Source organism: Chiloscyllium plagiosum, unplaced genomic scaffold (assembly GCF_037043375.1).
Source record: "Chiloscyllium plagiosum isolate Xiang-an unplaced genomic scaffold, Cpla_swu_hap1 HiC_scaffold_21, whole genome shotgun sequence".
Classification (NCBI taxonomy): Eukaryota; Metazoa; Chordata; class Chondrichthyes; order Orectolobiformes; family Hemiscylliidae; genus Chiloscyllium; species Chiloscyllium plagiosum.
In genome coordinates, this window is record NW_028270159.1 from 49,160,002 (window position 1) to 49,185,285 (window position 25,284).

Here is a 25,284-nt window from a genome sequence, read left to right on the forward strand (position 1 = left end):
TGTTCCTCCACACTGCCAAGAATCCTGCCTTTAATCCTGTATTCTGCATTCAAATTCATCCTTCCAAAATTAATTACTTTTCCAGGTTGAACTCCACCTGTCACTTCTCATGCCAGCTCTGCATCCTGTCAATGTCTCATTGCAACCTATCAACAGCCCTCCACACCATCCACCACAACACCAACCTTCATGTCATCGGCAAACTTACTAACCCACCCTTCCACTTCCTCATCCAAGTCATTCATAAAAATCACAAAGAGCAGAGATCCCAGAACCAATCTCTGTGGAACACCACTGGTCACTGAGCTCCAGGATGAATATGTTCCATCTACCACCACCCTATGTCTCTATGGGCCAGCCAATTCTGTATACAGACGGACAGGTTTCCCTGTATCCCATGCCTCCCTACTTTCTGAATTAGCCTACCATGGGGAACCTTATTAGACACCTTGTTAAAATCCATGTACACCACATCCACTGGTCTACTTTCATCAATTCATCTTGAATTGTCTTCAAGAATTCCCACACTCACTGACACCCACCCCAACTCTCAACCTCTGTAACCCTGCCTCCCAACTCACTCACTCAGGACCTCTTCACCTGCACTGAAAGTGACAGCTGTTCCACTCGCTCCCATTTCCCTTAATACTCAGCACTCCCTCATTCCAGAAGAGAAAAGGGTGGAAGAGTCAAGATGGCTGCCGGTCATTCAGCTTCTCAGTCCTTATCCTGACTGACTTTTACAGCTAATGGGTAGGGCCCTGGGGAGTGCTGTCAAACAGAGAAACTTCGGGGTACAGATACATAGTTCTTTGAAAGTGGAGTCACAGGTAGATAGGAGAGTGAAGAAGGCATTTCGCACATTTGGCTTCCTCTGTCAGAGCATTGAGTACAGGAGAAAGCGAGGACGGCAGATGCTGGAGATCAGAGCTTAAAAATGTGTTGCTGGTAAAGTGCAGCAGGTCATGTAGCATCAAAGAAGCAGGAGAATCGACGTTTCAGGCATAAGCCCTTCTTCAGGAATGAGGAGGGTGTGCCAAGCAGGCTAAGATAAAAGGTAGGGAGGAGGGACTTGGGGGAGGGGTGTTGGGAAAACGATAGGTGGAAGGAGGTTAAGGTGAGGGTGATAGGCCAGAGAGGGGGTGGGGGCGGAGAGGTCGGGAAGAAGATTGCAGGTCAAAAAGGCGGTGCTGAGTCTGAGGGTTGGGACTGAGAAAAGGTGGGGGGAGGGGAAATGAGAAAGCTGGAGAAATCTACATTCATCCCTTGTGGTTGGAGGGTTCCTAGGCGGAAGATGAGGCGCTCTTCCTCCAGGCATCGTGTTGCTATGGTCTGGCGATGGAGGAGGCCAAGGACCTGCAAGTCCTTGGCGGAGTGGGAGGGGGAGTTAAAGTGTTGAGCCACGGGGTGGTTGGGTTGGTTGGTGCGGGTGTCCCAGAAGTGTTCTCTGAAACGTTCCGCAAGTAGGCGGCCTGTCTTCCCAATGTATAGGAGGCTACATCGGGTGCAGCGGATGCAGTAAATGATGTGTGTGGAGGTGCAGGTGAATTTGTGACAGATATGGAAGGATCCCTTGGCGCCTTGGAGGGAAGTGAGGGGGGAGGTGTGGGCGCAAGTTTTGCATTTCTTGCGGTTGCAGGGGAAGGTGCCGGGAGTGGAGGTTGGGTTGGTGGGGGGTGTGGATCTGACGAGGGAGTCGCAGAGGGAGTAGTCTTTCTGGAACGCTGATAGGAGTGGGGAGGGAAATATATCCCTGGTGGTGGAGTCTGTTTGGAGGTGGGGAAATGACGAAGGATGATGCGATGTATCTGGAAGTTGGTGGGGTGGTAGGTGAGGACCAGTGGGGTTCTGTCCTGGTGGCGATTGGAAGGGCGGGGTTCAAGGAGGAGCGGGAAGTGGAGGTGATGTGGTGGAGAGCATCGTCAACCACGTCTGAGGGGAAATTAGGGTCTTTGAAGAAGGAGGCCATCTAGGTTGTTCGGTATTGGAATTGGTCCTCCTGGGAGCAGATGCGGCGAAGGCGAAGGAATTGGGAATATGGGATGGCGTTTTTACAGGGTGGGAGGAGGTGTAATCTTGGTAGCTGTGGGAGTCAGTCGGTTTATAGTAAATGTCTGTGTTGAGTCGGTCATCCGAGATAGAAATGCATTGAGCACAGAAGTTGGGATGTCATGTTACAGCTGCGCAGGACATTAGTGAGGCCACTTTTAGAGTACTGCATAAAAATCTGGTCTTCACACAATAGGAAGGATGTTATTAAACTGGAGAGGACGCAGGAAAGATTTACAAGGATGTTACTGAGACCGGAGGGTTTGAGTTATAAGAAGAGGCTAGATGGGCAGGGTCTTTTTTCCCTGGAGTCTGGGAGACTGAGGGGTGACCCTGTAGAGGCTTATAAAATCTTGAGGGATATAGATAAGATGAAATGCCAAGGTATTTTCCCCAGGATCGGGGAGTCCAAAACTAGAGGACACAGGTTAAAACTGAGAGGGGAAATATTTAAAAGGGACCTAAAGGACAACTTTTTCACACAGAGGTTGGTGTGTGTATGGATCGAGGTGCAACAGGAAGTGATGGAGGGTGGTAATATTACTACATATAAAAGACATTTGGATGGGTATGTGAATAGGAAGGGTTTGGAGGGATATGGACCAAATGCTGGCAAATTGGTCTTTTTTTTATGATAGCTGGTTGTTTTGGACAAGTTAGATCGAAGTGTCTGTTTCAGTGCTGTATGGCATATTCTAAGACTCTATGATCTTCAGACTGTGTCCATCTAGTTAAGGGGAACATAATTTCTGCTTTTACCTTTTTGGGCCCTGAAATCATTTATACATGTCAGTTAGATCATTCTTATTCTTCAATGCTGGAGAACACAGGCCAGTCTCCAAATTCTTTCTCACAGGACAATCCCGCAATCCCAATATTAAGAATCTGCCAGGCCTGTCCAGCCTATATGTGACTGCAGACCCAAAGCAATGTGATTGACTGTGAATTGCTCTCTGAAATGACCTGATTCAGACTTGTTGGACACTTAGCCTGGGGACCACAATTCTCATGGATCCAATATGGCCCATCAGATATTGTTCAAAATACAAGAAGTGCAAGTGGATTGATTGCCAACATGAAGATCTTTGGACCAAGCAGTGAGCTGAAGTATCCGTTCTGAGGGAGTTGTTGAGAATTCTCAGAATCCAGTTTGCTGGCAGTGGGTGATAGGATGGGTAGCTGCATAGAAATAAAGTGAGAGGTGCAGTTAACAAGTTCATTAACAAGCAATAATTCTCCTTAATTGGCAAGCTGAAACTTTATTGCTGGAACAGCACAGCAGGTCAGGCAGCATCTAGGGAACAGAAGATTCGACGTTTCGGGCACATGCCCTTCTTCAGGAAGAAGGGCATGTGCCCGAAACGTCGAATCTTCAGGAAGAAGGGCATGTGCCCGAAACGTCGAATCTTCTGTTCCCTAGATGCTGCCTGACCTGCTGTGCTGTTCCAGCAATAAAGTTTCAGCTTTGATCTCCAGCGTCTGCAGACCTCACTTTCTCCTCCTTAATTGGCAACTCAAGCTCCCTGGAGAGAATCTCACCTCAATGCCAGGTTAAAGACGTTTAGTTAAAGAAGTTAAAATGTTTTGTTAAAGAAGTTAAAAAGTTTAGTTAAGGAATGTAATGAGTTGTTCCAACTTCAAGATGGGTCTTGCTAGGCATCTCATACAATTCAGCCACATTTCCTGCCATACCCCCATATCGTTCAGGCTCCAGTAAGATTCTGCCTTCTGTGTTGTTGTAAATGGTGATGTGACGTACCTGTAACCTGGAGACTGCCAGAGCCTTGCTGACACCAGATATTCTCCCCATATGATGTGTTGCTGTGCCTCAATGTTCTGGAATCTACCAGACTCTTTGCCCACTTCTCAGCTTTCTCACTGATTGCTGGGTTCAGGGTCAGTGGCCCCGCTCCATGTTTCGCTCGATATTCATTCACCGATTTCAACAACTGTGCAGCAAAGCCTTGCCCTGAACAAAAGAGATGGACTGTGACTGAGGATTGCACAATGTTCTGAATTTGAGTCAGATTGGATTTGAAACGTTACGTCTGTGAACCCACTGCAGATGCTGCCAGACCTGCTGAGTTTCTCCAGCACTTTGTGTTTTTATTCCTTGTACTCGGTCTCCAAGTCAATGTTTCCTCTAAACCACAGACCTGCGATCAGCAAATTTCCACAAGGGTCACACACGAGCCAGCTCCTTTGTGTTTGGTGTGGGGCTGTATGAAAATACTATAGGGGGCTCAGACAAATCACCCACAAACTGCGAACATGTTATAGAGTGCATTAAGCCAATCCCATACCTGAGTCATTCTGGTTGGGTTGCTGTCCTATAGCAAACATTGCTGACATTTGCAACTTGTTTTTAACTCTGAAGCGATAGGGGTGCAATACAGACCCTAGATATTTTAAGTGGTGGAGAGCTGCCTGGAACTGGTGTGAAGGAGAACAGTGGCTTCTGACAGACAAGGACAGTCCCTGACTTCCAAGTAGCTGGCCGGATTTTGGGAATGGTTAGAGTCTCGGAAAAATTATGTTCCTCCTGACTCCCCTGAAGTTTCAAATTTACTGGACCTAATAGGGTCTCTTTTATCTGCTTCTGCTTCATGAGAATGATCATTGTCCTGCCCCACTCTCTCACAGTCTCCCCTCTCAGGAGCCCTGTCAAACAATGCACCAGGGTCATATCTGATGCAATAGGACACAATTTGCAAACATTATGAGGCTTCAGCCTATTTGAGGTGGATATTTAATCCAACAGCAAAGTTAAAACCGGAAACGTTGGGAATGTTGCTTATCTCCCAGTTTTTGCTGAGGTAGGATAGTGAAACTCTACTCATTTCACATCTTTTACAGAAGGCAAGAATTAGACAATGAGGTTTGGCCAGTCAGGCTTGATGAAGATCTCTCTCCTTGGGCTGACCCTCTTTCAACACTCTTCAAGAAGGATATACTAGGCAGAAGGGCCACAGCACGGATTCACCAGAATGATGCTGAGACTGAAAGGGTTAGACTGTATTCTGAAGACAGGTATTAGAAGCCAGTCTCATATACTCATGACATCAGAGTGATTTAATCAATGTCTTTAAAGTGATTGAGTAAGTAGATAGGGTAAACGGAGAGAGATTCTTTCCTCTATTACCGGCTGTATCCTTGTTCCGAGATGCCATGCTGATCCTGATCTTCCTGGAGCCTCTAAGAGATAACCTGCAGGGCAACAACAGTCAGACTGATAAAGAACATAGGATACAGGACATTGTTTCTACCACCACACACTTGGCTCTACCAATCAACCAGGTATATATCTGTCGCAAAATATTTTCACTCAATCCCAGCCACTTTAAATTGAATACTAATCTTAATTCTCAGACTGACTAGATCAGAGGTTTAACAGAAATCCAAACACATGTTACATTGGAGGAGAGAATGGTAGCTGTACCTAATACTGAGCATATTTGCAACAAATTGGCCTTATTTTCCGATATTATTTTCCAATACTAATTCTGATATTATTTCTTAGTGTTTGGCGTTTAAGGGATTGAATTAGTCACAGAGTCAAAGAGTTCATACAGCATGAAAATCACCCTTTAATTCATCCTCTCCATGCCAACCAGGGATGCCAAACTTAACTAGTCTCAGTTGCCTGTGTTTGGTCCATATCCCTTGAAGCAGTTTCTGTTCATGAACCTATCCAAATTTCTTTTAAATGTTATAATTGTATCCCCTTCTACCACTTCCTCAGGCAGCTCATTCCACACATGCATCACCCTCTATACACAAAGGTTGCCCCTCAGGTCCCTTTTAAATCTTTCCCCTCTCACTTTAAACCTATGTCGTCTAGTTTTGGACTCCCTTGTCCTTGGAAAGACCTTACCTATTCACCTTATTTATGGCCCTTATGATTTTATAAACCTCTATAACGTCACCCCTCAACCTCCATGACAAGAAGTCCCAGTCTATTCAGTTTCTCCTTATCACTCAAACAAAACACCTCCTCCATGATAATCCTCAACACCAAGGCTGCAAACTCAGCTCCTTACTATATTCCTTATATACTCATGTCTGTGTGGCTAAATTCCATCCTAACTTCATCTACATGTTTGCTGATGATACCACCGTTGTAAGTTGAATCTCAAACAATGACAAGACAGAATACAGGAAATACTTGGTAGCATTGTATAAAGATGATAATCCCTACCCCGACTTCAGGCAGCATGAGGTGGGAGGCATGCCCCTGTTTGCATCAGTTTTGCCGTGGCGGAGATGGTCGAGAGCATCAAGTTCCTAGGATTGACAATCACCAACAATTGCCAGCTAGTGCCAACAATCACCAACCAGACCCACATAGGCACCAGCGACATTGGTAGGAAGAAAAGTGGGGATCTAAGGCAGAAATTTAGGGAGCTAGGGTGGAAGCTTAGAGCTGGAACAAACAGAGTTGTTATCTCTGGTTTGCTGCCTGTGCCACATGCTAGTGAAGTGAGGAACAGGGAGAGCGCGGAGCTGAACATATGGCTGCAGGAATGGTGCCAGACGGAGGGTTTTGGATTGTTGGATAATTGGAGCTCTTTTTGGGGAAGGTGGGACCTCTGCAAACAGAATGGGTCTTCACCTGAACCAGAACAGTACCAATATCCTGGGGGGGGGAGAAAATTTGGTAACGCTCTTTGGGTGGGTTTAAACTAATGCTGCAGGTGGATGGGAACCTGAGTTGTAGTTCCAGTGGACATGAGGTTGAGGGTAGTGAGGTCAGGGATAGGTTTACAAGGTCATGAGAGGGTACCAGCAATCAGGATGTTGGTTTGAAATGTGTGTACTTCAACACCAGGAGTATCTGGAATAAGGTGGGTGAACTTGCAGCATGGGTTTGTACCTGGGACTTCGATGTTGTGGCCATTTCAGAGAAATGGCTAGAGGAGGGACAGGAATGGTTGTTTCAGATTCCGGGATTTAGATGTTTCAGTAAGAACAGACAAGATGGCATTATAAGAAGGATGTGGAAGATTTGGAAAGGGTTCAGAGGAGATTTACTAGGATGTTGCCTGGTATGGAGGGAAGATCTTCCAAGGAAAGGCTGAGGGAACTGAGGCTGTTTTCTTTGGAGAGAAGAACTTTGAGAGATGACTTAATAGAGATGTACAAGATAATCAGAGCGTAAGATAGAGTGGACAGTGAGAGCCTTTTTCCTCAGATGGTGACAGCTAACATGAGGGGTCATAGCTTTAAGTTGAGGGGTGATAGATTTACGACAGATATCAGGGGTAGTTTCTTTACTCAGAGAGTAGTCGGGGCGTGGAACTGCCTACCTGAAACAATAGTAGATTTGCTGACAATAAGGGCGTTTAAATGGACCTTGGACATACATATGGATAATAATGGAACAGTGTCAGTTAGATGGGCATCAGATTAATTTCACTGATCGGTGCAACATCGAAGGCTGAAGGGCCTATACTGCGCTGTAACATTCTATGTTCTGTGTTCTACGATCTGTCCTGGTCCACCCACATTGACACTACAGCGAAGAAAGAAACCTCTACTTCCTCAGGAGATGAAGGAAATTTGGCATGTCCATAAAGACTGTTACCAATTTTTATAGATGTACTATGGAAAGCACTGTATCCAGATACATCATGGTTTGGTACGGATCTGCACTATCCAGGACTGTAAGAAACTACAGAGAGTTGTGAACACAGCCCAGTCCATCATGCAAACCAATCTTCTATCCATTAACTCCATCTATACTTCTCACTGCCTTGGAAAAGTAACAAACACTATCAAACCACCTTGGTTCTAATCTCTTTCAACCTCTTCCATCAGGCAGAAGATACAAAGGTTTAAACACACGTGCTAACAGATTCAAGAACAGCTTCTTCCTCGCTGTTATTAGACTTCTGAATGGATCTCTCAAATTCTAAATCCAGTGTTGATCTCACTCTTTCTGCACCTTCTCTGCAGTCCTAAAATTGTATTCCTTGCCCTATTCTATTACCCTAATGCCCTTTGTATGGTATGATCTGCCTATACTACACACAAAACAAAACGTTTCACTGTACTGAGGTACATATAACAATAATCATTCAAATCAAGGAAAAAAAACCTTCCAGTCCAGGCAACAAGCTTGTAACTATTTTCTGCACCCTTTCTAGTTTAACAACATTGTTGCTATTGTAGGGAGACTATAATTGAACTCCATATTCCAAAAGTGACCTCACCTATGTCCTGTACAGCCACAATATGACATCCCAACTCCTTCACTCAATGCTCACTTGAAACACAAAGAGATTGTTTAAATTCACGCAAACTCTGGAAGTGCTGTGCATCTACAAAGAGGATGCAGAGGCATTGGAAAATGTGCAAAAATGTTCACAATGTGATGAGATTAGATTGATTGTTAAACAACCATTTCTCTGGCTAAGGAGAGTTTGGCGGGGGGGAGGGGCGCGTGATCTGATGGGGATTTTAAAAAAATTATGAAAGGGTTTGATAGGGTAGGTTTAGAGAAAATTTTCCATTTGTTGGGAAAACTAGAACCAAGATTCATAAGTTTAATACAAATGAATTCTATAAGAGATGCAGCCACGATTTCTGTTTGCAAGAATTGTTAGCATTGGATATTTGATACTCTTCAATTACTTGAGGTGAATAGCATAGAAATTTTTAAAAGAAAGTCAGGCATGCATGGGAAAAACGAATTAAAAATAAGAGGTAAGATGAAGTAGACTTTTGTTCACAATACAAACTAGACCAACTACAATAGCCAGTTTCTGTGCTTCACAGTCTGGATACTTTTGTGCACCTGTATGCACATTCCTACCCTTCTCAAGCTTCTTGTGCTGTCAAAGAAAGATCAGCTAGTTAAATTGTCAGGATCTTCCCTTCGTGAATCTATCTTGGTTGTTTGGATGCCCCAGGACTTCATCATTGTTACTTGTATACTGGATTAAAAAAATGGTAAACTTATTTAGTATCTTAGAAAGTTGTGTAGGGGTTGTTCTGTCTTCACCTGATCCCACATTCAGATTAGATTAGATTACAGTGTGGAAACAGGCCCTTCGGCTCAACAAGTCCACACCGACCCGCCGAAGCGAAACCCACCCATACCCCTACATTTACCCCTTATCTAACACTACGGGCAATTTAGCATGGCCAATTCACCTGACCCTGCACATCTTTGGACTGTGGGAGGAAACCGGAGCACCCGGAGGAAACCCACGCAGACACGTGGAGAACGTGCAAACTCCACACAGTCAGTCGCCTGAGGCGGGAATTGAACCCGGGTCTCTGGCGATGTGAGGCAGCAGTGCTAACCACTGTGCCACCGTGCCACCCACTAATTCCATCGCTCATGTTTCCTTTTTGCCTGAATATAACTGGAATCCTTTTTATGACTACTCTTCACTCTATTGCCATACTCAACCTGGTTTCTTTCTTTCCCTTTGTTTTGACATGCTCTTTGCATTCCTTTTGGCATTGAACCTGACTTAATTAGGTGCCATTTTCCTTCATAGCTTTACTGCCCCCTTTCTCACTCTTCACAAATTTTTTGACAGTCATGTTTAAATGACACATTAATCTTATTGCTTAAAGCCTCACCCACCTTTAATTCAAGATCACTCAGAATTAATATCAAGACGTTGGCTCGTTTAGAAAATGATTCACAAAACAGTATTCTATTAACTCTGTAAACCCCTCATGTCACACCAGGAGAGCTTGTAGCAGCTGCTGGCTGCTAAAACACAGAGAGATTTGCTAACTTGGCCAAAGAGCAAGGGATGCTGGGTATATTGGCCAAGTAAAACGCTGAAATCACAAAACCCACACACCAGACACAGTGCAAATGCAGCAGTCACATGCTAATAGCATTAGCATAATGTAAAAAGCAACAATTATCCTTGACAGACATGCCCCTACCAAAATATCCACCAAACAAAGGAGGACCCAAACAGAAAGGTACCGGGTCTTGTTACACAAATAAATAAACAGTAGCATGCTATCCAAATGATTAACTCTGGTTTCAAACGAATAAGTGTATCTTGCTGATTGGCCTGAACTATAGAAAGTTCCAGAAAACCATCCAAAAATATATAAAAATAAGACAAATCTCTCTTGAATCTTCTGGAGGCCTTCCAAGGAGACCAGCATGGCAAAAGGCAGAGATCAGCTAACCATCCAAAGGATGAGAGAGAGAGAGAAAGGGAGAGAAAGCAGTTTCGCAGATCCAGAGCCACAGTCAGAGAGAGTGCGACTGCATAAATCTACAAGAGACTCGTTAAGTATTGTAACTTTTAAGGGACTGAATAGGAATGGATATAGTATTAAAGGTTTTTGTAACTTGTCTCCTAATAAAGTTGGGACTGTTTTGCACTGGTACCGGCTTGTGTTCGTAGTGATTTGATTGCTTCAGGATTGTAGGACACCTGGGAAAATTAATTCATGACATTCCGGTCGGAGTTGTCCGACGTTTTAAGGAGAGACGAGACAACAAGCAGTTAGCGTTCCAATCAGTTTCTGGTGTCGTTGGGTAATTTTTGCAATGTCTTCTTTAATTTGACCCATTGCTCTAGGAGCTGAAAAATGAGTTGCTGGAAAAGCGCAGCAGGTCAGGCAGCATCCAAGGAGCAGGAGAATCGACGTTTCGGGCATGAGCCCTTCTTCAGGAATCTGAAGGCATTCCTGAAGAAGGGCTCATGCCCGAAACGTCGATTCTCCTGCTTCTTGGATGCTGCCTGACCTGCTGCGCTTTTCCAGCAACACATTTTCAGCCTGATCTCCAGCATCTGCAGTCCTCACTTTCCACTGTTCTAGGACAAGGCTTTCATCTGGAGGGTTAGAGCAAAACCCAGTAATAACTTGCCTTTCCTACAATCGCTTAATTTTATCCAAAACAAATGAGTATGTTGCTTCCTTCTTTATTATCCTCTTTTAATTGCACTTCAGTGCTGATGTTTTAAAAAAACAAGCAATACCAACTCTTTTTCTGCTGATATGGTCACTTCCAAACAATATTTATTCCAGGGGAGAAAGTGAGGAAAGCAGATGCTGGAGATTAGAGTCGAGACTGTAGTGCTGGGAAAGCACAGCAGGTCAGGCAGCATCCAAGGAGCAGGAGAATTGTTGTTTTGGGCATAAGCCCTTCATCAGGAATTCCTGACAACTGTGGAAAATTCCTCCACAGCAGCTGAGGACAACCCACAGCGTTCTAAAACAATCTGAGAACTTTTTAAACAAAATAATTTATAACTTTCTAAACAAAATATTAAATTTCCAACTGGCCAATATTTATGGATCCATTGAATTATTCCAGGATCCAGATGTGGATCAGAAATTTACCAAAAATTAATCAGTTCTTCCTTGTGGCATCAATGGACCAAGTTTATTTGAAATCCTTCCATTAGTTTTTGAGATATATTGTTTACAGACAAACCAGGGACCAAAAAAAAAATTACATCTACACACTATTGGTGCCAAAGGTAATCAGGAGAGGCTCAAAGAGAAATAATTAAGATACATGAAACAAATTCAAAAGAGAGTGAGATTTTTCTGTAGCTCCCATTCAACTTGGAGTAAGCAACTTCTGACCACAGTGACATTGTACAAAAGCACGTTGGTAATTGGTTAGTGTTTAATGCTTTTTTTTGGTCTTGACTTGAATAAACAGTAGGTAATCTAATTAGGTTTCAAAACCATCCACCTAAATTTAACAAGCAATGTATTTGGACTGTAGTATGTGGAAGTTCATGGATAAAATAATTGCCATATTCCCCACTTCCTTTATTTGATTCTTACATGGGATGTGGACGTCACTGTCAACACCAGCATTTTTTTGTGATGATGCTGCCCCTGTTATGTCATCCGTAGGTTTTTTCTTCAAAAGGGGTCGTAAAGGCAATGGAACGTTTGGCAGAATCTGCCTAAGTCAACAATCAGACGAGGTCTTTAAGTTTTTTTTTAGAACAGTTATACAATGAAAGGGGAGCAGCCAGTTCTCCCATTCGAGATTTTTCCTAGTTTGGTTTAGTTTTAGCAAGCAGTCAGAAAAAACACTTTTGGGGAGCTAAAGAAGCAGCTACAGTGAAAAGAGGCTCCGTACTTCAAGAGAAGTCTTGACTGAACTTTCCCTTTAAAATCTCTCCTGCCTATAAGAATCTGCATTTGAATTCACCTTTTGTTAAGGGGTATGTTGATGGGATGTTGTGAGAATTAGAACAGCCCCTTTGTTAAGTTGCAACAGAGTCAGTTAGAGTTGTCAAATAAGTTAAGTTATACTAAATTTTGTTTTCCTTTGTTTGTGTTTCATCCATAGTATTTAAATAAATTCTGTTTTTTGTTTAAAGCTGAGTAGTTTGAACAGCTGCATCGCTCCTGGAATATCCACTTTACATTGGCCTAAAAAAATTTAGCTGAGCTAGCTTCTTGAAACATTTTGAGAGGGTCTGGCCTGGTCCATAACATTATGCCCTTGAACTGAGTGACCATGTCAAAAGGCAGAAATCTTTATTATTCATTCCTGGGATGAGGGCATCTCTGGGTAGGCCATCATTTATTGCCCATTCCTACTCGGCTTGAAATGTTAACTCTCAGTTTTCTCCACGGATGCTGCCAGACTTGCTGAGCTTTTCCAGCAATTTCTATTTTTGTCTTTGATTTACAGCATCTACAGTTCTTTCAGATTTTATTTAAGAGTCAACACCATTGCTGTGGGTCTGAGTCACATGTAGTCACATAAGGACAGCAGTTTTTTTCCCTAAAGGGCATTAGTGAACTAGGTGGGTTTTTCCCAACAATTGACTATGGAATTGTGGTCAGCATTAGACTCCTAATTCCAGGTGACTCACCAGGGACCTGGGCTCAATTCTGGCCTCAGCTGACTGTCTGTGTGGAGTTTGCACAATTCTCTCCATGTTTGTGCAGGTTTCCTCCCACACTCCAAAGATGTGCAGGTTAGGTGAATTGACCATACTAAATTATCCATAGGGTTCAGGGACATGTAGGTGCATTAGTCAGGGGTAAATGTAGAGTAATAAGGTAGGGGAATGGGTCTTGGTGGGTTACTCTTCAGAGGATCAAATGGCCTGTTTCCACACTGTAGGGATTCTATGACTTTTATTGAATTCAAATTCTGCCATCTGCTGCAGTGGGATTCAAACCAAGGTCCCCCAGAACATTACCTGGGTCCCTGGATTAACAGACCAGCTATAATACCACTCAGCCATTACCTCCCCTGTGAAAAAAAGAGTTATTGCTGAGATTATGGAGTCAAATGTAACCTATACAGGTAATAATGGCTGATTCCCTTCCCTAAAGGACGTTAATGAACCAGATGAGTTTTTACAGCAATCAATGATAGTTATCTTGGTCACCATCAGTGGGACCAGTATGGTATTCCAGATTTACTAATTGAATTCAAACTCCATCCAATGGTGTGATGAAATTTTTGTCCCAGAGCATTAACCTTGGCCTCTCAGTTCTTAGTTGAGTGATATTACCACTGTACCACCATTCTGAGGATGGAAGTGGAGGAGCTGGTGTTGGACTAGGGTGGGCAAAGTTAAAAATCACACAACACCTGGTTTATTTGGAAATATGAGCTTTTGGAGCACTGCGCCTTCATCAGGTACCTGTGGAGCAGGATCATAAGACACAGAATTTACAAAAAAGATCTCAGTGCCATGTAACTGAAGGTTTGTTCAATATATCCTTTCATTTGCATGACACTGAGATCTTTTGCTATAAATATTGTGTCTAATGATCCTGCTCCACAGCTACCTGACGAAGGAGCAGTGCTCTGAAAGCTAGCACTTCCAAATAAACCTGTTGGACAATAACCTGATGTTGTGTTATTTTTAATTCTGAGGATTGCCATTGCTCTCTGTCAGTCCGGTCAGAATCATTCAACAGGAATGTGAATTAAAAATACTTTGAAACAAAAGTGTTTGAGAGAAATTTCTGTGTTTTAAAAAATATCTACAACACAGTCATACTCAAGGAGAAAAGCACAATTTGAGGAGAATGAGAATGTGATCAGGAGAGGTGGTGATGAAGGTCCAACAAATACCCCTCCTGCTCAACAGATACAATGTAGGACAGGGAGACAGTTTACGTGAGAACATAAGAACTAGGAGCAGGAGTAGCATCCGAGGAGCAGTAAAATCGACATTTCGGGCAAAAGCCCTTCATCAGGAATTCCTGATAAAGGGCTTTTGCCCGAAACGTCGATTTTACTGCTCCTCGGATGCTGCCTGAACTGCTGTGCTTTTCCAGCACCACTCTAATCTAAACTCTGGTTTCCAGCATCTGCAGTCATTGTTTTTACCTGGGAGCAGGAACAGGCCATTTGGCCTGTTGAGCCTGCTCCACCATTCAATAAGATCATGGCTGAACTTTTCGTGGTCTCAGGTCCACCTACCTGCCTGCTCACCATAACCCTTAATTCCTTTACTGGTCAAAAATATATCTATTTTTTCTTAATTCAATGAGGAACCTTCAACTGCTTCACTAGACAGGGAATTCCACAGGTTCACAACTCTTTGGGTGAAAACATTTCTCCTCAACTCAGTCCTAAATGTGCTCCCCTTCATTTTAATACTATACCCCTAGGTCTAGTTCACACACCAGTGGAAACAACCTCCTTGCTTTTATCTTTCTATTCCCTTCATAATTTCATATGTTCCAAAACATCCCCTCTCATTCTTCTAAATTCCAATGAGTATAGCCCCAGTCTACTCAAAAAGACAAACCTCCTAATGCAGGAATCAACATAGTTAACCTCCTCTGTATCCCCTCCTCAATTAAGGAGGAGGACAGTCAGAATACAAACCAATGTCTTAGAAAACTATTCAATTGCGGGAGTGTGGGGCCAAGGGAAAATATAGCGGAATAGAAATGTGTTATTGATAAGGTATTGTCTAATTAGCTGCTTGGGCACGCAGAACTCAAATCTTGTTTGGAAAAGAGGCGACTTGCTAAAGATTTTCATCTTGCACTCATCAGGACAAATGAAAAAATGTCAAATTTCAAATTGTTAGAGTCCTTGTTGACTTTTCAGCATTTTTGCTTTATTCTCTTATCAATTTAACTTTGAACCTGTGAACTGGGAACTGCGTGCTAAAGATGTGGGTATCAGCTTATGTTAAAGAGAAAGCAGTGCAAACAAGCTTTTGTTTATTCATGAGGCAAGGCCTGATAGTTAATTGCAGATTGGTATCTGATCAAAAAAGGTTCTGCAGATGTTTCGTCACCAGAGAAGAGCATTATGGGTTTAAACAGATAGCAGAAGCTGGCTAATAACGGGATCCACGTGGGAATTATCTCCAGCAAATTTGTAAATGACTTTATGCTCAAGCAGATAGCAGGTGCTGAATGGTAACTGGGACTTTGTGAAAGAAATAGGATCAGTCTGTCACAGAATGGGGAGGGTATGAATTGGGTTTTGAACTGCGTTTTCTGTGAGAAAGAATCTGGCTGTTAGTACAACAGCATGAAGATTTGAAAGCTCCCTGCCTAACCTCTGGTAAGCTGCTCTTGGAAGCTCAGAGAATAGAAAGCTAAGATATAAGTGCTATGCCTTTATCCAAGGTGACCCAGACCAATGCCCTCAGAAAATCAACCATCAAAACATCAAGAAACAAAGATAGGCAGAGGAACATTTAGTGTTGAGGAAATGGGAAGGCTGCAGAAGAACATACTCAGGTTAAGAGAGTTGGCAAAGAAGTGGCAGATAGAATACAATGTGAGAAAGAGTGAGGAAGAGTGAGGAACTTCCGTAGGAAGATTAGAAGCACAGACTAATTCTTAAATGGGGAAAGACTTAGAAATTTGAAGCACCAAGGAACAGAGGAGTCCTAGTTCAGGATACTCTGAAGGTAAACATGCAGGTTCGGTGCAGTTAGGAAGTGCTAGCATTTAATTCAAGAGGGCTATAATACAAGAGTAGGGATGTACTGTTGAGACTGTATAAGGGTCGAAAAGTGTGGAGCTGCAAACAAAGGGCATGTCAGGCAGCATCCAAGGAACAGGAGAATCGACGTTTTGGACAAAAGCCCTTCCTCAGGAATAAGGAGGGAGGTGGGGAGAAGGGGGCTGAGAGATAAATTGGGTGGGGAGGGGGCTGGAGGAAGGTACCTTCCCAACTACTGTCCCTCCAGCCCCACGGCCCCTCTTAATTATCTCTCAGCCCTACCCCCCACATTCCTGATGTAGGGCTTATGCCCGAAATGTTGAATCTCCTGCTCCTCGGATCCTGCCTGACCTTCTGTGCTTTACCAGTGCCACGTTTTTTTGACTCAGATCTCCAGCATCTGCAGTCCTCACTTTCTCTTGAGACTGCATTAGGCACTGGTCAGGCCGTATTTGAAATATTGTGAGTAGTTTTGAGCCCCATATCTAAGGAAGGATTTGCTGGCATTGGAGAGGGCCCAGAGGAGTATTACAAGAATGATCCTAAAGATGAAGGTCTTGTCATATGAGGAGCAGTTGAGGACTCTGGGTCTGTAGTTAATGGAGTTTAGAAGGACGGGGGAGATCTGATTGAAACTTACAGAATACTGAGAGTTCTGGATAGTGTGGAAAAGATGTTTATCACTAGCAAGAAAAACTAGAACCCAAGGGCACAGCCTCAGGGTGAAGGGGTGGTTCTTTAGAACTGAGATGGGAGGGAATTTCTTCAGCCAGATGGTGGTGAATCTATAGAACCCATTGCCACAGAAGACTGTTGAGGCCAAGTCATTGAGTGAATTTAAGACAGAGATAGATAAGTTCTTGAATGGTGAGGGGATCAAAGGTTACGGGAAAAAGGCAGGTAAATGGGGGTTAGAAACATATATGAATGTCACAGCAGACTCAATGGGCCGAAAAGACTAATTTTGTACCTCTATCTTATAGTCTCGTCTCATGGTCTTATCTATGTCTGGAACAACACATCATGAAAACCACTTGCGTAATTGGGCCAGTTTTATTGTTTTCTTTGATTTATCCCTTAACTGTGTCTGTCTGTCTTTTGTGTGATTGGTCTGAAAACAAAGACTGTTGGTTTTAAAGTTTAGACCTATTAGATTACTTTATTGTTTAATTTTTGCTCTGAAAAAGTTACTATATTGTGAGTTAATTGTTAAGACTTTTGTTTAAGATCCAAACCATTGTCGAGAATTGATTATTTGCAGAGTCTGGGATTGGTTGTTCGAATGTCTAATTAGGAACTATTGGGATCAATTTTGAAGGTCTTTGAAGTTTTTAGTTTAACTGTATTGCGGATACAGAGGTAGAAAGGCTGGTTTGGACAAGCTGTCATGTCTCTGTGTAAAAAAAATGATAACAATTTAGATGACAGCAGAGAAAAAAGGATTCTGATTGTTTGGCAAGTTAATTCTGATCAGCCAAAGCATTGCTATTGAGAAAGCAATGGGGAGCTATAGTCACCGCAAACCCCTTGCACAGGGTAACATGATGGCTCAGTAGTTAGCACTGCTGCCTCATAGCACCAGTGACCCAGCTTCAATTCCAAACTCAGGTAAGTGTCTGTGTGGAGTTTGCAATTTCTTCCCATATCTGCGTGGGTTTCTTCTGGATACTCCGGTTTCCTAACATACTCTAGGAATGAACAGGCTAGGTGAGTTAGCCATGGTAAATGTGGAGTAATGGGATAAAGTGGGATGCTGTTCAGAGGGTCAGTGCAGACTTGATGGGCCAAGTGGCCTCTTTCTGTACTGTAGGCATTCTATAAATAGATACCTTTCATAAAAAATCTACAGTGTGGAAGCAGGCCATTGGACCTTCAGAAGTGTGTTGCTTCTCGCAAATATACATGAGCCATGTTGCAACCTCAAGTGAATACCTTAAATTAGTTGTTCGTGTAGCTATTGGTACAGTCAGGCTTACTCAGTCAGCACAGTCAAATTGTAAAATCATATCTAACGGTAGGCAATTTGTTTTGTCGTTTGCAAGCACAGGCTGCTCGAGTACAGTCTGTTCACTGTCTGTTTGGAACATGCGTTACCATTTAGTCAGCCAATCATTGGGATTTACAGTGCACAAACATTCAGAGACTCTGTGTAAATGGAAGTTGCTGTTGTTTTTCACACAACACCAGGTTATGGTCCAACAGGTTTATTTGGAAGCACTAGCTAAGCAGCACTCCGAAAACTAGTGCTTCCAATTAAACCTGTTGGACTATAACCTGGTGTTGTGTAATTTTTAACTTTGTACACCCCAGTCCAACACCAGCGCCTCCATGTCATGGCTGTTGTCTTTGTTTTTATCAGGCTGAAGGATTTTCAGCAATGAATCAAACACCAATTAAGTCAAACTGGTTCTGCTTGTCTTAAACTTCCAACTTAGTGAATTACTGTCATGTGAGAAGAACAATTTTATATTCCACCCAGTTGTCTCTCAGAAGACCTGTGGAAAAAAGGGCCCAGTTGGGGGGCAATGGCAGTGAATATAGAGGAGAGTGTCTGGGGCTTCTGGAAGTCAAAGAGGGAGTTGGGGCTCATTTCCTTCAGGCTGTGGCAGAGGAAATATGATGGTGGCCCATTGCTACTCAATGGCGAATCTGTAGCCTAACCTCGTCCACTCACCTTTATTCCAAATCCCAGAAAACCCTTGAATACAAATTCAGGGCAGAAGTAGACCATTCACCCTTGAGTTTGCTCTGGGAGAGTTGACAGCCTGGTGGTATGATCACTGGACTGTTAATCCAGAAACTCAGGTAATATTCTGGGAACCAGGGTCTGAATCCCACCACGGCAGATTGGTGGAATTTGAATTCAACACAAATCTGGAATTGAGAGGTTAATTGTGACCATGAATCCATTATTTGGGGTGGGGGGTGGGGATCTCCGTCTGTCCTTTAGGGAAGGAAACTGTCATCCTTACCTGGTCTGGCCGACATATGACTCCAGAATCCAGATCCACAGCAACGTGGGAAATTAGGGACGGGCAATAAACGCTGGCCCAGCCAAAGATGCCCTCATTCCATGAATGAATTTAAAAAAACATTCAATTACATCACGGCTTGACTAGTAATGCATAATGGTCACCCATCTGAAATTGTGAATTGAGGTTTTTGCTTTTTAAAGAAGCAAGTTGTACTTTTGTATCACCTTTTGTACAAGTAAGTATTTCCCAGTTTCTCTCCTGAATGGCTTCTCTCCTAAAGGCTGCCAGGTCTTGGACATCCCTCCTAGCATATAAAGAGATTCTCTCTAACTACCTCACCAAATCCTTCCAAATTTCTAATAAACTGAATAAAATTACCATTTTATGTTCCAGGAAATACAAGCCAAGTTTGTCTTATCCCTCCTGTTAATCGCAGCGTCAGAACACTAGTAACATTCTGGTAAATCTGCACTGCCCTCCTACAGTGGCCAATATATCCTTTATAAGGTGAAATTTGGGTCAACCAGGACTTTGTATAGATGTATTAAAAACTTCTCCTTACATATTATGGCCCTCTAATTATAAAGAGATCTGTTTACATGCCCCCTGAATCTCTTTGGACCTTCACTGATCCTATACTTTACACAATTAAAGTATTACTCAGATTTAACCTTTTTTCAATCCAAACTATATTACCACACGCATGACTGATTTGAAATCCATCTTCTACAGAGTCACGTAATGTACCAATGTCTCTGTAATTTAATGCTTCTAATTACTCCACATAATATCCCAGCAACCTGTTCATTGGGAAACTTAGATACTTGCCAGTCAGCTATCTAAATCTTGAATAAATATTGTGAATAGCTGTGGGTCCAGATGAGATGCCTGCATGACACTAATAGTCATTTCCCTCCTCTTTGAGTATGCAGCCTGTTTCTATACTCTGCATTCTCACGAAGCCAGGTCAATAATTTGCCTGAGCTTTAATTATAGCTACCAGTCTCTTATGTGAGCCTTGTCAAATGTTGTTTTGCAAAGCGACATAAAATCACACCAACAATTTTTAGTTAGTTGCTTTAAAAACTGAATTACGATTGTTGGGGATGACCTAGCCTTCACAATCTATGTTGATTCTCGTTCCTCAGTCTGTGGGTGTGGAGGCTGAGGGATATGGGTCAATAAATAGCAATGGCAGCAATGGTGCAATGGAATGTGGGAAGGTGAAGGCATGTTGCCTCCAGGGGAACAAGAATTGAAAGACAGAACTTTTTAGCAGATGCTGTGGAATAGTGGTAATGTCACTGGATTAGTTATGTAATGGACTGGTTTAGTGCTTTGGAGTCCTGTGTTCAAATCCTGTCAGGGCAGTAGATGGAATTTAAATTCACTTAATTAATAAAAGCTAGTGCCAGTAATAGTGACTAATCACAATTGTTTTAAAAACCCATCTGGTTCACTAATGTCCGGTAGGGAAGGAATCTGCCGTCCTCACTTGGTCTGGCTTACATGTGACTCCAGATCCAGAGTTATGTGGTTAACTCTTGAGTGTCTGTGAATGAGCCACTCAGTTAGATCAAACTGTTCATGACAAGTCAAAGAGGAATGAAGGAGAATGTCCATTTCCAGTCCAAGCTGCAGGTGCTGCAGTGGTTCAAGAAAACAGCTGACAGCCATCTCGAGTAATGGGCAGAAAATACTGTGATGCTCACAACCTCATAAAAGAATGAATTAAGAAAATACGGAGAGCAAGGCATGTGAGGGTGAAAGCAATGGCAGCAAACCATTAATCAGGAACAGGGCAGGAACGTTCAAGATGGACACGACAGTTACAGTCCAGTCTGTAGAACATTGGCCAGAGAGATGCAGTTGGTGCATTCATGCTAGCTACAGCAATACTTCACCACAACTATGGAATCTTCTGAGAGGGGTGGAAGAAATCAGAAACAAGCCAAGAGTCATTATGATTATACATTAATAGATTCTAACTTTCTGTATGATCTTGTCCCACTTGTTGCCCAGCTCCCACTTGAAAATGTCTGGATGCTCAGTGTCCATAACTGGGACACTGTTCCCTTGTTTCACTGTTTCACCTTGATACATTCAATGGAAATAATCTTTCACCCAGGTACATAATACAGCCATTTTATTTTGTAAATTCTGCACCAACTTTCCTTTAAGTCTACAATGGTCTGAGCTTATCAGACATAAACCACGACTTATTTTCGCAGCTTCAGTGTGTGTAGGCAAAGTACGCCATATGTGGTTTAACCAATAATAATAATCTCCTTTAATTTGTAATGAATAGTTTGATTAATACATTCCAATTATCTAAAACAGGTGAATCAACATGGAATTTTAAAAACTCTGTAAAAAATACATTCTGCCTACCTGCACTGATAAAGGATGAAAATCTTGAAGTATGTATTTCTGACACGAGAAGGACAGAGCAGGGGAACTGCTGAAACCTGAATAGCTGGAGCAGACTCGAAAAGGTGTCCTTTTATCAATCTTTCAAATTGGCAAGGCGGAAGCGAAATTGGAAAAAACACAGTTGAAGAGGAGGATCTATAAAAAGATCTGTTGAGGCAAGAACAGCAACAGCGAGGCAGAATTACTCAAACCACTTTAACCACTGAACATCAAATTCTGATAGGCTGAAGACCAGCTGCAGGGAATGTCTCTTTTTTACCCAATCAAACAGCCACAGCCTGAAGCTGTGCTTTTGATGCAATCAGTGATTCTGTGAACAGTGTCAGGCAGGATGCAGTACCACAGCACGTCAAGAACGCAGCACAGGTTCAGTGGTTAGCACTGCTGCCTCACAGTGCCAAGGACCCGGCTTCGATTCCAGCCTCGCGCGACTGTCTGTGTGGAGTTTGCACATTCACCACGTGTCTATGTAGGTTTCCTCTGGGTGCTGCAGTTTCCTCTCACAGTCCAAAGATGTGCAGATCAGGTGGGCAGTCCAAAGATTGCCAATAGTGTTCAAGGATGTGTAGGTTGGGTGCATTAGTCAGGGGTAAATATAAGATAATAGGGTAGGAGGAATGGGTCTGGGTGGGTTGCTCTTTAGAGTGTCGGTGTGGACTTATTGGGCCGAAGAGCCTGTTTCCACACTGTAGGGATTCTATGATCCTAGGAACAGAACTGGCTTGCCATAAATGTGCAGGTACAGATTTGTGTACAGTCCCACTGGTCTAAGGATTTGTGGGCTGACAGTCCTTTTGACTACAGGATTTTTGGTCAATGGACTTCCAGCTTAGACCAAAAAGATAAAAATCACCTCAATGCAGAAACACAGCAGACACTTGCTTGTTAAGTTTCTTTGAAGAACCGATATTAAGTTGCTAGATTTGTCTAGGTGCTCTTTCCCATTTGGATTAGAGTTAGTTTTAAAAAATTTATTCATTGGATGAGGGTAGCATTGGCCAGATTAACATTTATTGCCAACCCAGAGGGCAGTTAAGAGTCATCCCATTGCTGTGGGTCTGGAATCACGTAGGCCAAACCAGGTAAGGATGTCAGTGTCCTTCCCTAAAGGACATTAGTGAACCAAATGGGTTTTTCCCTAACAATTGACAATGGTTTCATGGTCAATATTAGACTCAATTCTTGTTTTTTTAACTGAATTCAAGTTTCACCATCTACCATGACAGGATTTGAAACCAGGTCCCCAGAACATTCCCTGGATTAGCACTCTAGCAAATAACACCACTGGACCATCACCTCCCCTTTGTTAGGGGTTCAAATCCTACTCCAGAATCTAGGCTGATACCCTGGAGCAACACTCTGATATCACTTTTCAATTAGAGTTGATGCAAAGACATGTTGAGGCATGCATGAGAAACACTCAAGAGATGTGAACTAGCTCTCAACAACTCCTCTGAAATTCAATTCAAGTCAAGTGAAGCCATTGTTTTTAATTTTGGTGTAATTGGAATCAGCCATTCCCTCTCTCTTCACATGAGTGAAGTTTGAAAAGAGTGAGGAGAGAGGTGGATGAAATAACTTCCCAGAGGCCAGTATTCCATCACAAACCACCCTTTATTTAAAAATGCATAGCCTTTGACAATAGCGCTGCCTGTCACTGAGGCAGACATTCAGGGACCCAATATGCTTGATATTTACCCTTTTATGTCAGTCAGGGCTCCCTGATTAGACCAGATTAATAGCCCCAATCAGGGATCTGGCTGGCTAATCTTGTTACAATCCAACTGGCTAATCCTGTCACAATCACTACAGTGGACCTTCATTTTAAAAAGAGCGAGGAGACACTCACCTGGAGAAAATCATCAACCTCTCCCTCACCAAAATTCGGAAAGGCTGAGGAAAGTGATGTCAGCCCCAAGCAGAGAGCTGAATGATGGGAATTGGTTCTTGATGAGTTCTTGTAAATTAAAATACGAAAGAAAGTTTGCCAAAAATATGAAAACAGAAAAGTTTCTTCAGACTATTTAAAAAAAGGAAAAGAGTTAACAAAGTAAGTCTTGGTCCTGTAGAATATGAGTCTGGGAATTAATATTGAAGGGTGAGGAGATGGTAGACAGATTGAACGGATATTTCACATCGGTCTTCACTAGAGAGGGTACAATTAAGATACCGGAAATAGCTTAAATCAGGAATTGAAAGAGAGGGAGGAACACAAGAAATTTACAATGACCAGGGAAGTAGTGCTGAATAAATTGCTGGAACTGCGAGTTGACAAGTTCTTAGGTTCTGATGGATTCCATCCCAGGGTTTTACAAGAAGTAGGCAGTGGAATAGTTGATGCGATGCTTTTTATTTCATTGGATTCGGGCAAGCTTCCCTTAAAGCGGAAAGTAACAAATATAACTCCTTTATTCAAAAAGGGAAGGAGAAAGAAAACAGGAAGCTACAGGTCAGTTAGCTTAACATCCGTCAGAGAGAAAATGCTAGAAGGTCTTATTGAAGACATTATAACAGGACACTTGGGTAAGTTCAAGCTGATCAGGCAGAGGCAGCATGGGTTTGTCAAAGGTTAATCATGTTTAACTAGTTTATTAGAGAGGGAGAGGTTAAATAGGCTGGGGCGTCGGAGGCTGACGGGTGACCTTATAGAAGTTTATAAAATCATGAGGGGCGTGGATAGGATAAATAGGCAAAGCCTTTTCCCTGGGGTGGGGGGAGTCCAGAACTAGAGGGCATAGGTTTAGGGTGAGAGGGAAAAGATATAAAAGGGGCAACTTTTTCACACAGAGGGTGGTACATGTGTGGAATGAGCTGCCAGAGGAAGTGGTGGAGGCTGGTACAATTGCAACATTTAAGAGGCATTTGGATGGGTATATGAATAGGAAGGGTTTGGAGGGATATGAGCCGGATGCTGGTAGGTCGGACTAGATTGGGTTGGGATATCTGGTTGGCATGGACGAGTTGGACCGAAGGTTCTGTTTCCGTGCTGTACATCTGTATGACTCTATGACTCTATAAATAATCTGTAGGTGTATTGTACTTAGACTTGTATAAGGTACTTGGCAAGGAGCCACATCAAAGGTATTGAGGAAAATAAAAGCTCATTGTGTTAGGGTAACATATTGGCATGGATAGAAGAAGGAATAAGTGAGGCTTTTTCAGGCTGGCAGGATGTCACGAGTGGTGTGCCATAGGGATGAGTGGTGGGGCACCAACTCTTTCCAATTTATATAAATGATTTGGATGAAGGGACCAGAATTATGGAGCCAAATTTGTTGATGACATAGAGATAGGTGGGAAAGTAAGTGTTGAAGAGGATGTAAGAGCCTACAAAGGGACATAAGTAGATTAAATGAGTTGATAATGATCTGGCAAATAGAGGGAGGAACACAAGAAGAAGGGCTTATGCCCGAAATGTCGATTCTCCTGCTCTTTGGATGCTGCCTGACCTGCTACGCTTTTCCAGCAACACATTTTTCAGATCTGGCAAATAAAGTAGTGTGGGAAAGTGTGAAATTTTCCATTTTGACAGAAGGAATAAAATATAATGGATAGAATGTTAATGTATTTGACGCAGTTCAGAGAGGATTTACGAGAATTAATACCTAGAATGAAGATTGTCTAATGAGGAAAGGCAGGACAGGTATTCTCTGGAGTTTGGTAAAGTTAGGAGAAACGTATTTGGAATTATACAAGATCCCGAGGGGACTTGACTTGATAGATGTGGAAAGGATGTGTCCTCTTTTGAGAGAATCTAGGACTGGGGTTATTGTTTAGAAAATAGGTTTTACTCATTTAAGACAGAAATTCGGATTTATTTCTCTCTGAAGGTTGTGAGTCTTTGGAATTCAATTCCCCAAAAGACAGTGAATGTGGACTTGTTAAATATTTTTTAGGAAGAGGTAGATAGATTCTAGATTACCAAGTGGA

General features: G+C 42.7%; 1 protein-coding gene across 2 annotated transcripts in view; it reads right to left on the reverse strand.

The window, feature by feature from the left end:
• glipr2 (GLI pathogenesis-related 2) overlaps positions 1 to 23,343 on the reverse strand; it is a 68,663-nt gene extending 45,320 nt beyond the window's left edge. The window contains exons 1-4 of one of the 2 annotated variants that reach the window (XM_043719848.2): positions 23,204 to 23,343; positions 21,313 to 21,501; positions 5,192 to 5,256; positions 3,809 to 4,018 (exon numbers count right to left, since the gene is read on the reverse strand). In XM_043719848.2, coding sequence (XP_043575783.2) covers positions 3,809 to 4,018; positions 5,192 to 5,256; positions 21,313 to 21,501; positions 23,204 to 23,217 — 478 coding nt within the window. In that variant the 5' untranslated portion in view covers positions 23,218 to 23,343. Of the gene's footprint in view, positions 1 to 3,808; positions 4,019 to 5,191; positions 5,257 to 6,247; positions 6,271 to 21,312; positions 21,502 to 23,203 lie in introns of those variants that run through there. The other variant, XM_087998554.1, reaches the window with a different exon arrangement.
• Between the last annotated feature and the right edge of the window lie 1,941 nt (positions 23,344 to 25,284).